Source organism: Chrysoperla carnea, chromosome 5, assembly GCF_905475395.1.
Source record: "Chrysoperla carnea chromosome 5, inChrCarn1.1, whole genome shotgun sequence".
NCBI lineage: Eukaryota > Metazoa > Arthropoda > Insecta > Neuroptera > Chrysopidae > Chrysoperla > Chrysoperla carnea.
This window is the reverse complement of record NC_058341.1, coordinates 19,690,094-19,706,366: the sequence shown is the minus strand read 5'-3', so window position 1 is coordinate 19,706,366 and position 16,273 is coordinate 19,690,094. Positions and strand designations below refer to the sequence as shown.

Below are 16,273 nucleotides of genomic sequence, written 5' to 3'. Positions count from 1 at the left end.
TATATCTCACGCTGTAAAAAGGCAGAATATATCCGATAGAACATGTTCCTTGAATGTAATATTCTGGTTGTTGAATATTTAGGCTAATTCATTTTTGGATTAGTAGAATAAGAAAAATTACATCATTATTTAAACATTATTTTTTGTACTTTTTTTACGTGAACTTTGCTTTTTCCTATCAGCTGAATTTTTTGTTAATATTTCCACATGAATAACTAACTGAACTGAAATATTCCTTTTTTAATATTCTCAACAATAATAAAAAAATTTTAATAAATGTTTGAATATTAAGTTAATAGCTAAAGCTGTTTTATTAATACATCAATAATAAAGTTGAAAATATTTAATAATAAATTTTATTGAATTAAAATATATTTAATAATAAATATGAAACTTTAAAACATGATGAACAATACATTAATATTACAAACATAAACAGCATAACCTATTAAAAAAAAATTCCATACGCAGTAACTGCATAAACTAGGAGAATTCCTTTTTAAGAATAAAAATTCTAAGTCATCATATATGCTAAATACGATTTTTTATTACAGTGTTAAAATGTAAACTAGCACGTTATCCACTTGTTTCGCTGGGAAACTCAATCTAAAAAAATAAAGAAAACCGTGCTATACCTTCACCTCACTTGAATCTCTTCCATAGCACTCGCAATTTAAGGATGTATGAGCATGACAACAATGTTTGATTTAAAGGCTCAAAATTTGTTTGTAGGTAGTCTTTTACTCAAAGAATATGTGGTTAAAATTTCAGCTTAGGTATCCGTGCAAATTTTTAAGAAAAAAGTCATTAAAAATCGATATAAAATACATTGGCTCTTATGGAGGAATCTCAAAAAACGACATATTTTGGAAGTTGGAAGTTTTTGATAATTTTCATTTGGAATGAATGAAAACAAATTTAAAAAAAACTTTTTAATAGAAAGTAAACATATTAGCAATGAATTAGAAAAGAAAAAAACTAAGTGTCACCGTCCATATAAGGGATGTAAGAGCAGGGTAGATTAAGGGTTGAAATTATTTTTATCTTATTTTCAACTTTGATGATGAATTTTGTTATAACTTCATGAATGTAGACGAAAAATAATAATAAAATTTTTCGATATGTGTCTTGGTTTTCGAAATATTGAAAGCTAAATAATTAAACAAAATTTTCAATTTTCGATATTTTGAAAATTAAGCCAGATATCGAAAAATTTTATTATTACTTTTCGTCTTATATCGTCAAGTAATAATATAAATTTATCATCAAAATTGAAAATAACTATTTTTAAATTTGTGCCCCCACTACCATGCTCATACATCCTTAAGCAATGTCAACTTTAAAGACAAATCTCATCCTATTCTTCAAACAACTTTCCTCTTGCAAGTTTTTAAAAACTTAAGATTTCCGTTTTCCGTAAAATACCCCAAATGAATAAATTTGAATGAAGACAACTTTGATACAAATCAAAAGCTTATTTATCTTGAAGAGAAAATGCGATAAAAACATAAAAACAATAAAACGGTGTATTTTTACTTTGAATATAAATTTCTTATTATTTTATATTATTTAATTTCAAAGAATCAAATGCAAAATAAAACCAACTCAACCATCATTCAATCTGTTATGTCATAATTGTTTGTCGTTAATTTTATAAGTCGTTAGAATATATAAACATACTAAAAACAGAAAAAGATGATAATATCATTTTTCATATTGTTCGATTCTTAAACATTTATTAGCATGTTCAGTTTGAACGAAAGAGTGGGCTTCAATAAGTGAATCGCTTTCCTGCTGTAAAGAACACAGCTAGAAATATTTTTTAGTTTCAATACTTATTGATCACTTATGCCTCCATGGATAACACTCAAAATATATATTACTTTTTATTATAAAACCAAATGATTTTACTTTTAAAATCTAAATCGCTTGGGCGAAGCGGGCAGGCAACTGCCATCTTTATAAATTATAGCCTATGTGTTATTCTGATGAATGATTTATATTTTTGTAAAGTTTCATTAAAATCCATTAAGTAGTTTTCGAAACCGTCCAGCGAAGTGGGCGGATAAATGCTAGATTGTTTATAAATTATAGCCTTTATTTTATACTGACGTATGAGTTACATTATTGAAAAGTCTCATTAAAATCTATTCAGTAGTTTTCGAAATCGTCCAGCGATTGTGTGATAACTGAGCCACAACAATGCTTGTCCGGGTCAGATAGTGTTTTATATAAAACGATATCAGTGAATCAGTCCTTGACATTAATTTTTAGTAATTAAAAAAAATATTCTCAAATTAAAAATTTATTTCACTACTGCGTATATAATATAAATTGATAATTTTCATTATAACATTATTGTTATCATTTTTAATTGTAAAATTTAATATATATCTCCTGTTTATATTCATTCAGCCAGTATTTACATCATATTAAACAGAATCCAATAAAAAAAACTCGATTCGATAAAAAAAAAAATTATGAGACTTAGCACACACACATATTTATTGAAAAATTAATTGTCAAAAACATTATATCTAATAAAATTGAAAAATGTTTTAAATTAGTTTGCAGAAATTTATTGTTAGTTTTTGATCTATTCCATTTTCATTTGAATCATCATAAGAAATGAAAATGCTTTATTTAAGATAGTAATTCTCAAAACATAAGGCATTTTATTTTCAATTTTATTAAACCTGTTTCAACATACTGCATGCGAAGGGAATAAAATTGATATCAGTTGAATATTTTATCGAATTATTTATTGATTGTATAAAAACACTTTCTAAGAAATGTTATGTGTCGCCTTTTACTAAGGAATCACTCAAATGACAATATCAGAAAATAGTGTCTGTCACGTCAATGGTTTGTCTTAAATTAATTCTGAATAATTTTTACAAAATCGGCACAAATTAGGCAATTTTAGATTAAGGGTTGAAATTATTTGTATATTATTTTCAACTTAGCTGATGAATTTTGTTATAACTTCATGAATGTAGACGAAAAATAAGAATAAAATTTTTCGATATCTGCCTTGGTTTTCGAAATATCGAAAGCTAAACAATCAAACAAAATTTTCAATTGTTTTTTTGGGATAGTTTTTTCAATTTTAAAACAATCTATGTAAAATATTTGTGCAGTCTATGGAAATGAAATGAATAAAGATATTTAATTTTAGATAACATGAAAATTTAGTTTTTCATGACAAACCGTACTCGTAAATATACCAACCAACAAACAATTTGATAAATATCTTTTATAAATTACAATTTACCAAACAATTTACTATACATGTAATATATATGTATATGAAATGGAAATCAATTTTCTAAATAAATTTTATTAATACAAATTGTATGGTGTCTAGACTTCAGACAGTGTCACCATGTCACCCTGTCACCACGTGTAAATGATCTAGAAATTACTTATTTCAACTTTATTTTAAATATAAACAAGTGATAACAAACAATTGACTGAATTAATTGTTGGAATACCATGTATAGACAGTGTTGATTACTCTATCACATTACTATACAATTTGTGCATAATTTGCGATCTCACGGGTAAACAGTGCTGTTTACGAAAAAATGTTTCAAACAAAAGTTGTTGATTTTTTTATAAGGAAAATTTTTTACATTTAAATTTTTTTCTATCTCCAACGGTTTTCAAGGTGGGTCCTACGGGCCCAAGACCCAATTGACCTATGTTGCTCATTTACGAACTTGATCTCACTTTTAACGTCCTAAGTAAGCTATCAAAATTTCAGCTTGATATCTCTTTATGTTTTTGAGTAATTATGATAACAGACGAACAGACAGACGACAGACAGACAGACAACCGGAAATGGACTATACCAAAATTTTTTTCATAGTATCAATATTTTAAAGCGTTACAAACTTGAGACTAAACTTAGTATACCTCGGTATATTTCATATATACATGGTATAAATATTTATATCAATTTTCTTTCGTTTTAGTCAATTTAATTTTGAATCGAACGTAAAATTTCTTAACCGTATAAACCACATATTTTATTGAAATTCGAATAATTTCGTTAAAATTTTTTCGTTTTGTTTTTCAGTTAGTCATGCTTTTACTCTAAACTTTTCTAAAAGTTTCCTTAATTCAAAAAACCACGTATCTTTTAGAATCCATGAAAGCTATTAAACACACATTCATACAATTATTGTTTTATATTTTCATTATAAAAACGTGAATTAAAGAGACACAATAATTTTCGTCTTAGATTTTACCTAGTAAAGAATTCATGTATCCAGTCCGGTGATTTATTAGAAACAATCGCTGTTCATTATGGGGGAAATATAATGGTTTTGAAAACACTGCACAGTTTCTTGGTATAATTTTTTTTTATATTACTCATTTAATTTAAAACTAAATAAGTGTTATTGCATTGAAATTAGTTACTAACTGGTTAAATAAATAAAAATGAAAATAAATTACATCTAAGACATAAATTACATTTATTGTCTATAAATATAAAGTGTTCAATAAAAATGAAACTTTCCAGAAAATTATTTAATTTATACTTTTATCTTTTTTTTTTTGTAAAACTAATATTAACAAAAAAATTTTCGATAATTGATTTCATGAATTTGTAAAGCAATAAAAAAATATTTTTCCCATTTCCAAAATATTTTTGTTGGTTTTGAACTGAGTACTTCAGCTTGTTAAAATGAAAATTATACCAAAAATTTAAAAGTTTATTTATCAATTAATCACCCTTTTATACGTCTCTCGTGAAAAATTTATATCAATTCTCTTTATGAGAAATTTAACTATCAAAAGTCAGTGTTTTTACCATAAAAGGATATAAATTTTTAAATATAACATAATATTTGAATCACATATGATGTTATAGTAATAACACTTAGAATCGTTTAAGTTTTGCGCTTATTTTTGACTGAGAAAATATTAGTTTTTCATTATTGTTGCATTTTAAGTGTTGTAACTATTACATTATATGTGAATGGCATGTAATGTTATAGAAATAACACTTTAAGTTTTGCGTTTATTTTTGACTGAGTATATATCGGTGTTTCATTTTTATGCACAATTTTTTTTTAAATAATGAGACTGTGAAAGTTCTTAATTTGGGTAAGATTATAAAGCTTAAAACTTGAGGAATATTGATATAAAATTTTTATGTAAATGGTAACATTTTTAAAAGCACTTATTGATTAAAAACTAACTTTTATTACAACTTCTCCATATACCACCGTGTAAAAAGGGCAGTTTTTAATAATTAATTTATCGTAACTTACAGAGAATCCACTTGAAATTTATACATAAGACGTATTAAATACTCATTATTTAACAAATTGAAACGTCTAAACGTTTTCATGCCATGATGATATCTATAAAATACATGGGGTATGGGTATGGAGGTTAGCGGGCCATGCTCGAGCATCGGGCCTCGAAGCAATGGTTCAGAGCACCTAGCCAAATAGACCCTTGTACTCTATCCCCGCTACGCTTTTCAGTGGCTATTATAACCAACTGATGTACTGAAACCCAGGATTTGCCTAGCGGTGAGTTTCCTAATTTCTTCAGGTTCGACTATGGCCGGACCAAACCATTTCTTTCGCTGCTGTATGAGCGCCGGGCAGTAACAGAGAAAGTGGATCGATGTTTCTTCTGAATTTTCTCCGCATCTGCCACACGCAGGAGATTGTCTTTTTCCAATCTGATGTTGGAACTTGTTCAGATTATCATGCCCTGTGAGTAACTCTACGATGACTCTAATATCAGCTCTGTTTAGTTTCAAGATCTCCTCGGCTCTGTTACCGAGCGAGTTTCCTTCACCCAACAGGCTTTTGGCGATTCGCCTTCCCTCGTAGCTGGTCCATAATATAAAATACATACTAAAATTAAAATTTCATATGTTTTTATTACCGTTTATACATACAAGAACCTTTTTATAAGAACCCACCTTATATCTTCTAAAAACTATGTTCATCTTTATTTATTTGATGAAGTATGGTAGTATATATTGTATCTTGTATAGTAGTTAATTATAATTTAAATCAAAGTATAATATAAGTAACATTACATAATATATAATATAATGTAAGTTTTATTGTAATAAAAGTTTAATAACATTTTATAGTAAAAACCTCATCTATGTGGTATAATAGGTAAGAAAAGCTGGCAACGTCACGAAATACTTGATTCTAAGACAACATGGATTTTAGAAATTTATTTTCTTAATAAAATTAGGTAGAAGGTGAAGTATGTCTGGCACCTGAGAAGGGTTCTATTTATTAGTGAGCATTCTCGAAAAAATTATAAGCGTGAATCCAGCGTTAGTTGACACCGCTCTAAGGTGTTATACATATTTCATCCCTTTGCCTAGGTTCAATAAAGAAAAAAATTCTGCAGTGCTAAATTTAATCATTCTGAATTTTGCAAGTATCGTATGCTCCTCTTAATATCGTGGTGAAATTCGCGTTGTATCATGGTCCCAAAATATAGCCACAGAAGAGTGCTTGATTTTCGAATGTTCTGAAAACTTTATGAGACTAGCCCTTGTGATAAACTTAGTCATTGAGATATACTTACTATCTAAATTTGTAGACCAATTGGTTGTCGAATTTGAAAGATATTGCCCATAATGTTCCGCCTTTGTGGGCATTATTTTTGTAAAGATTTTCCGGTGTTGAAAAACTTATCAGAAAAGTGATTTTTTTCCTTATATACCTACATCGAGAAACTCAAAATAAATTGTCCTCATACATTTTTAAAACATATTTTGCAAAGAAACCACAAAAGAATGAAAATCAGTAAAATCCTTAAATTTTGTAAGGATGCCAGAAATTTTCCCGGTAAGAATAAACTATGGAGAATGTTTTTTTTCCCCATTAGGCTTACATACCCAAAGAAGCAGAAAAAGATTTTTAATGATTTTCAGAGAATTTTCTGATTGTGTTCGACTAACGCCCCAGAAGACGGCGCTTTATGGCTTTGATCTAAAATTTTAGATGGTATATCTCAGTGACTAAACCTTTCACAAGAACTCTCTCTAGTCCGCATAAAGTTTTTAGAACACTTAAAAAACAAATATTCTCTTTATTAGGCCAATATTTGGAGATCACGACACAATCTAAACACGGAAACTTCACCACGTTCTTCAGGAGAACATATATTATGATATTTCAAGTTTCTCATAAAGTTTTCATGACACTGGTGAAATTCAGGCTAGGATCTGTTGCTATCTCCAAAGCATCGCGACGAAATCGAGACACGAGAACTTTACCACGTTCCTGAGGGGAATATATATGTTCAAGAATGTGGTAAAGTTCTCGTGTCCAGAAGGGTCGCGATGCTTTGGGGATACCAAGGGATCCTACCCTGAATTTCAACAGTGTCATGAAAACTTTCTCATAAAGTTTTCATGACACTGGTGAAATTCAGGGTTGGATCTCTTGCTATCTCCAAAGCGTTGCCAACTCTTGTACCGATATAACGCTACATACGCGATATTATATATGTTTTTGCATACAACATCATACATGTATACTTCCTTGTATACACTAACATTTTAAATGATCGTAAAGTAAAGTTTTTCTTTTAAAATATGTATATATTGAGATTTGGATTTAAGAGACAACAACAAACATAAAATGGTGGTTTAATTATTTACAAAATTATTTAAACTTATAAATACATAACATACTCTAACATCATACATTTTACATATTACATACATCATATCAAATACAAAATTATATTTATATCAAAATAATATTTTAATATAAATAATAACAATTATAATAAATGTATAATACATTTTATTAAATAAATACAAGTTGATCTACTTAGTCTATTACAAGTTATATTATATTATAGGAAGAATCAGAATAAATTATATTTATATATAAATTATTATATGTTAATGTTTATAAGGGGGTTGAATACAAAAATAACTTTCATTTGTTTCTATCACGTCAGATTTGTTGGAAAATTCATTTAAAAAAGTCTAAAATTGGAAATTTGATTAATTACAAAGGTTAGTAGGGATAATACAAACCCCTGAAGTGACTAAAGCACGGTTTTCCTTAAAGCCTTCTCCAAATTGAACCGATTTTGAAGATCACCGCTTCTTTTTAGTTGTTTCGACTACGGAATCCTAATCTCGCTTAGTTAACACGGAATAACTATGTTTTTATATTGTTTTTTAAAAATTTTTAATTGTTAATTTGCAATAAATGAATTTTGTGAATTCCAACAGAGATATTATTTTTAATTAAAAATTACACAAATTGTTTTGAATTGAAGATGAGTTTTCAGTTCATTATAATACCATGTCGTTATCCATTGTTGTAGTTTTTCCAGTAAAATTATTTTTCCGTCATATTCGGTTCATTTGATTCCTATAGACTGTGAAATAATTCTGTTTTTTTTTTTTTTAAATAATTCTCCAAGGAAATTTTGTACATTGAACAGAACTACTATAACAATAAATTTTATGTATTCCAATCATAAAAGACAATTTTTATAAAAGTTTAATTTTATTTTTAACTCCTTCCGGATATGTTTGTTTCTTCTTTATAGTCTCTATAACAAATAAATAGGTCTGTTTTAACAATATTTTATGAAAATTCCTTTTTGGGAAAATTATATTTAGCCATGCGACAAACTTTTGCCTTATAATAGAATTACGATTATAAGCTTAAAATGGATTTTTTTAGGCTTTTGAATAAACAGTTTCATATAATAAGTAACCATAATAGATGTCAGGAAGAGTCATATTTTGCAGTCAAAGTTTCAGTTTTTCATGAAAACATGGATAAAATGATATTTTCTAAAAATAAAACGTAGCTAGATCGTTTTTCGCTCCAAAAAAAAAAAAAAAACTGGAAAGTAATTTTCATGAAAATCGTTGGAGCCGTTTCCGAGAATGCTAAGAATTGCTCGAAATATATAAAATGGGTCTTATTTTAAAATTAAAATAAATTTTATCGTTTTATCTCCTATATTGTTACTTAAATGTTACCTACAATTCATACTTGACCCATTTTCCAAGCAACTTGAGCTCAACCTTGAAATCTGTTTGTATAGTAAAAAGACAAATAAATAAACCATCGATATTTAATGGCGTAACAAATAAATTTATATGGACAAATCTAAACAGCTATTTTATCCAAAAACAACAAACATACATAAAACGAGCATGAGGTCTATCTAATATTCACAGTATGTGTAAAATAACAACACATTTTGCACAAAATGAATAACAACAATAACAATAATACAAAAATAAAAAATATAAAATAAAATAAAAATAGTAAAAATAAAGCACAAAGGAGTGAAGCCGTTGTTACCAGCTTTATTATGAATAACAATTTTTATTTTTATTTGTTTTATAGTGAACACAAAACAACAACTCACAAAATGAAGGAATATTTACTATATACTAGAGTAATACCCACCCGCTTCGCTGGATTTAAAAGTAAAGATTGATAAAGATTGCTCTTGTTTATCCCCTTTCTATAACACTCGAAATAATGGTAAGGATTGTTTTACACAGGTAAAATATATGTATGGTTTTTTATTTTTTTTAAAATGTATAATAGTCGTAATTATTCATTGAGTAGATCAGAAAAGATGGCCGTGGAATATTTTATATTGACTATTTTTACAGAAATCTGTAACTTATGGTAATGTCAAATGATTACTTTTACAGAAATCTGCAATTTATGGTAATGTCAAATTAAATTAATTTTCAAATTTTGTTTATTTTTATATATATATATCTTTATAAATTATATCTCGTGTGTTATTCTGATGTATGAACTATATTGCTGTACAGTTTCATTAAAAACCATTCGCCTATTTCAGCGTGAAAGCGTAACAAACAAACAAACATGCTTACTTTCGCATTTATAATATATAGAAATTTACTGGCTTTACTTGCCAAACGTCTGTTCCTTTTAACTCTCGGTGTAATGCACAAAGTGTCAGTACTAAAAAATAAGCGATATTACAGAGTAATGAGTCATATTTTTTTCTGCTTACAGTTCTGAGCCAAAAAGAACCCATTTGTATAAGTACAAGTGAGGTTATGTTATATGTAGTGTCGAAATTTTTTTTTTTTTACTTGTAAAACCAAAAGAGATTTCATTTCATCCATGGTGGAAACATGTTTTTTTATTATCACATAGAAAAATAACATTATATAATGTATATGAAGTGAAGATAGTTATATAAAATATATTGTTATGTAATATACAGATACAGTTAGTACTGCTGCCATCTGCTTACTAAGCATAAAAATAAAAACAGTTACATGTCAAAATGTTGTTATGTAATAATGAATATGTTTTCTTTTGAAATTTTATTTTATTTTATTGCTTATTTAGTAAAGTTTTATAACTAGCTTAAATTATCGAGTGTTTTGTGAAGAGGAAAAACTTTTAATTTCCTTTTTATTTATTAAAATATCTTTGCATAGACTTAGTCAACACATAGAGTTCTCTAAATATACCATTAAGATACATACCTATATCTTTCTAATAGTCTAGTGTCTAGCCAATAGGCTATAAGTGTAGATATTATTCCTCAGAAATACCAAGTTTCTACCTTTTACATTATAATACGGCCGCTGACCCGGTTTTCGTAGCTCGGTCCATGAAAACGACGTATGGTTTTCGCCGTATTTTTTTCTACAGAATCTGAAAATCACTTTTTCGAAATATAGTGCAATAACTTTTTATAGGCAGTGAAAATGGATAATATTATTATCTAAAATCAATCATTCGAAAGAATTTTTCAAAAATATCAATTAGAATAAAAGTTATTCGAAAATTTCGGAATAAAAACGGGAAAATAACACTTTTTTTAGACATTTTCGTTTCTATCTCGGCTCCTAATAAAAATAGGAAACTCTACGGCAAGTATATTTTTAGTTTAAAACATTTAGTTTAAGTTTAAATCTTATATTTAAAGCAAACGTAAAGAAATTTTCTTTTAATTCATCGGTTCGCTTTATTTACACGATTATATACTTCAACAAAGTGCAATTTTATTTTCCATCAATAAAATGCATGACGTTAAACTAAAATCAATCTCTTTCATAGAAGTAATGATTTTGTTTATTTAACTTCAGTGATTTTGTATCCATTTTTACTTTATTTCAATATGAAACGGCCAACTTCGGGATGAGGTTGTTATAATTTTAATTTTTTTTCTTCAGTGATTTAGTACGAAAAATAAGTTAATCGTGATTTAAAAATGAAAAGGTTTATTGGTAAAACTGCTTTTTATATGGATGATTAAATCAATCTCATAAACTTTTTGCAACAACATTTTTAATCATTCTGCAAATAAATTACAAAACTGACCTATTGTTTACATTATATATATATATATTTTTTTTTTTTTGTTATAAATACTCAACATTTACTCATCAGTAAACGCTGAAGTGTATATATTTGTTAAAACAAAAACAATATGGTCCATTAATTTTGTTGAATCCATTGGAATGGATAGATGTTAGCAGTAAATAAAATAATTATAATCAAATATTTATTAACAATTCACAATCAAATATATGTGTGTATAAATTTTATTTGACACATTTATTTATATTATATTTCATTTGTTTTTAGCATGGTTAATGTCATAGGGTTATTATTCTCTATAATATTTCAAATTTGATTATAGATAATAACTAATAATAATATTATCATTCTCTATGAGTATATACATCTTAAAAAATAATCGTTCTTTTTATCCCGGTGAAATAATTGCATAGAAAAGTGTAAATTTATAGCTATTACAGCTCTATTTTTGTCGCAATATATCTTAAAGGGCATTTTCACTCTGAAATATAATAATAAAATATTTTATAGACACTTCAGACAATAATTTCTGATTGATTGGCACCTATTTTTTTATAATAAACCATAAAATATAATAATATGATTGACAGTGAGTGGTTAGGGAGGGGGGGGAGTATTTACGAGTGTGAATGACCACACAAACACACATAATTTTGTACTGATACAAAATGTGTTTTAGATTACAGCGCACAAGTTTCCTGAAGATAATAATTTTCACATTAAATTGATTTTATCTTACAATTTTCCAACATTTTCAATTACAATATACATGTATGTATATGTGAAGAAAATGTCAACTTCCCCCACATTTAATAGTATTTTCATACACATAAATCAAATGTCTAAAAACGGTATAATACCGGACGTCTTCTTGCTCTTTACGAGTCATATTTTATGACTGCACCAGATTGATATTAGAATTACAGGATTTAAAATTACGCCTTCCAACAACTTGACTCGGAGGTAATGGACGAGGCCAAAAAAATACAGAGAATTTCTCAAAAACCCTCAATTTGTTTCAACGTCTTATGATCAACACTGGCTCCTTCTTTCGCCAATATGAGTCAGAATGGCAAGCTTTCAGTATTTTATTGTCGCATACTAATATTTGAGATAGACTTCACTTGAGATAGATTCACAAAAACTTTAAATCGGGCGAGAGACATACGTATAACTTAGCAGCCATCTCGTTTTAGATTACTAATAGTCGAGATTCAGTATAATAACTTCGATAATGGTTTGACTCCCGTTAAACGCTTATATGACTCCTTAAACGAGGTTTATGTGATGGCTAGTTGAGCCGTTGGATGAAAGGTCTAATAAATGCCTTGAAATCGTAAAATGGTTCTAATAATGTAATAAAATAAACACAAACCTTCGAAGTTATAAGCCGAAGTAAATTATATCATTTAAGTATTTCCAGAATAAAAGCACTTCACAACAGATTTGGCCTATTTTTTTCACAGTCTCAGAATAATTAGTTAGCTGTGAGATCTCAAAGTTGCAGAATTTTTGGTCGTTTAGGTCGTTAAATTCTCAAAATTTCTGAAACTTTGGGTTTTAATAGCAAGCCCTATTCTTAGCCTGTTAAAAAAATTTGTTAAATTCTGTCGAAAAGTGAGTTATACCTTAGTTTTAGCATGGGAATTGCAAACACCATTCTGATACCTTAAACAAAATTGAAGTAGGTTAAAGACAATGGTGTTTTTAGCTCATTTTTGAAAAGAATGGGCAAAATGTCCTTTCATTTCGAACAACGCAGATTTATTTCGAATTTTGATAAAAAGCTGAACCATTCTGAGTTAAAAATTTTACTATTTTATTAACAATTATTATTTTTGTTAAAGAATAAACAAAACGAAAGTTAATGACATATAAAAATTATAAACAATCAATACAGGGATTAAAATTAACTTTAATAAAAAATTAAAAATAATTTTAATTAAAACAAACATGAAAATGAATTTTTTTTTATAAAAAAAAATACAACAAAACGTTTTCCTAACAACAGTGAAAATTAAAAAAAATAAAAAAAACCAATAACAATGAATAACAAAAAAATACAATCAATTTGTAACAAATAATAAAAAAAAAATACCGATAATAATAAATAAAAACAATGAAAAATAATTTAAAAATATGTTGTGATGAGACCTGGTGGTGTATGAAGAAGGGACTCCTGGTGAATCGATCGATCTTCTTGAAATTGATTTGTTAAAATACAAAAATAAAATACTACTGGCAAAACCAAAAACAACACCATGCATGGATACCCAGTAATGCAAGTTGTACAATATCATGTACAACCAACACCACCGCATCCGGCATTTCAACGATTTCATCATCCCCCACCACCATTAACAACAACAACACCATCATCATCAGCGGTGATACCACCACCAGGATTACATCATCATCATACAACATGCACACATCATCATGGTATGTATTTAGATAGTACACTGAAAAAAAATTCTTAATATCAACCGATATGAGGTTGTCACAACCTCATCGCGAGATCATATATGGCTAATGGGGCCACGAATATGATACAACTACCCTATGGGGTTGAGTGGTGAAGTTGACACAAACGCATGAGTTGTTTGTATGAAAGTAATATACCTACTGTCTAACAAATTTCAAGTATTATTGTTTTGAAAAGCAACATAGTTTTAAACAATCTTTTTTTGATTGGTTCTATCACTTATAAATATTATAACAAAATACTGATGTGATTGTCACAACCACATGAGCAGGTTATTAGGTTTATTCGAGTTGGGTTTTGAACCAGTGATATGTGGTTTGCTATTACCGACTGCGCTACTGATCGTTGTATATATATATTTACACAAATATGCTGTATATTATAAAAATGATCAACAAACTTTCTGTAAGTTAGTAACAACAATCTTCCTGTAGTTGACACAATCGCGTATAGACTAGGCATGATAGATATGTGTTTATAATAACCAAATCCTATATTTAAAGCATACGTAAAGAAATTTTCTTTTAATTAATCGATTCGCTTTATTTACACGATTATAAATTCCAGCTAAGTACAATTTTATTTTCCCATCAATAAAATGCATGACTTTAAACTAGAATCAATCTCTTTCCTGGAAGAAATGAGTTGTTTATTTAACTTGAGTGATTTTGTATCATATTTTAAATTCAATCCCATTCTATTGTAAATATAAATATTTAGCTGTACTTGTTCCAATCATTAGGAAATTGGTTAAAATTTACTTTATTTCAATATGAAACGGCTAACTTCGGGATGAGGTATTTTAATTTTTTTTCCAGTGTAGGTATGTGTGTGCTAGATGATAGAAAAGGTGGGAGACAAGGTGGGGAGGGGAGGTATATATTAGATTATATATTGAAATTCTATTCGAGTACCTGATGCTGCTGTTGGTGTACTCGAGACGTATAAAGATGTCTTTATTTATTCTAGATGGCTAACATAGTTTTGAAGTTTGAAAAACAATAAGGTATTTACCACTAATACTTCTTCAAAAGACTTTCGCATCTTAAACTACACAGAAAAGTTTCATGATGTGAGTTTTTACAAAAAAGTATTGAAAACTTTGAACAGAGGCTGTTTAAAAAAATTAGCGCCCCCGTAATAAAAATCTATTTAATATAGACTTTTTTTAGTTCTTTAGATTCAAGTTCTTTATTTCTTAGAACTTAGAAATCTTTGGTTGTTGGAGGCAGTTCTCTGGGTCGAACTATCGTTGTTAAAAAAGAACGGATATTTTTTTCAAAAAAGCACTTTTCTAAATCACCAGAATACATCGTTACTAACATACTTGTTCTATTTTGAACTTCTTCAGTGTTAAAATTGATCAAATTGAATAGAAACGAAAAATTAATGTAAAAATTCCTGGACAATTGTCGCCTGTTTTCAAATTCAACAAGAAGTCTGTCTATAATTACTAGATATACTTTCACTTCGAATGTTTCCTGATTAGATAATGAAGAATTAATGTCTTCGGCAGATTCATTTGATGTAAGCTTTCTCTTTCGTATCCTCTTTGAGAGTTTCAAGGCTTGCAGTTCATTTTTATTAAAATTTGCACTCTCTGTAGAAATTATATGAATTAGATAGTTACATATTCTCATAAAACGCTAAGAGACGAGATGTATATTGCTCGACTTAGGCACCAGGCACCTTGGGGGCCATTTCGTGGAGATATTCTTGTTTAGCGTCCCGAAAACTCCCGTATAACGAGTTTCGAGGAAATATGTTACATATTCTGGTAAAACTCCAAGAGACGAGATGTATATTTCTAGCCCTGAGCACTAGGTACTTCGAGAGGCTTTTATGTTGTGATCTTCAAGTTCAGACTCATTTCCGTCGATATTTAGTTTCCACTTTTTGGTGAACCATAATTTATATCCATTTATTTAACAATAAATCTCCTGTCTCACTTTTTTTGTTTATTTGTGCAAGTACGACGTCATATTCAAGATACAGTGTGACATTCTGTAAAATTGAAATGAAATAATAATTTTTTTTTTATATAACTTTACACAATATATTATATATAATATATCTTATGTAACATGAATATTAAATTATATTTTGCATACGTGAGATATTATTAATAAATTCTATTTATAAATTTACCTCTCTATATAATGTAAGTATGTAAGTATGTAAGTATGTAGGTATATTCCATATATAATATTTTCGTATATATACGTAACATTAAAATGGTATTTCAAATTTAATATACATCAGATATTACAGAATGATTAAATATCCTTGGGGAAATAATATAGACTACATACATTCTACATAGGAATTGTATATATTCATGTATAAAAGTAGGTACCTTAGTTATATCCTAACGCATTCTTTGAATTGGAAAAAATTATAACAATTCTATACGAAATGTATTTTTATT

General features: G+C 27.9%; 1 protein-coding gene across 3 annotated transcripts in view; it reads left to right on the top strand.

The window, feature by feature from the left end:
* Positions 1–16,273, top strand: part of LOC123300687 (transcription factor mef2A) — a 102,307-nt gene that overhangs the window by 64,103 nt on the left and 21,931 nt on the right. The window contains exon 1 of one of the 3 annotated variants that reach the window (XM_044883302.1): positions 13,472–13,802. The exons of the other annotated variants lie outside the window; for them this stretch is intronic. Coding sequence (XP_044739237.1) covers positions 13,622–13,802 — 181 coding nt within the window. The 5' untranslated portion in view covers positions 13,472–13,621. Of the gene's footprint in view, positions 1–13,471; positions 13,803–16,273 lie in introns of those variants that run through there. 3 annotated transcript variants of the gene reach the window in all.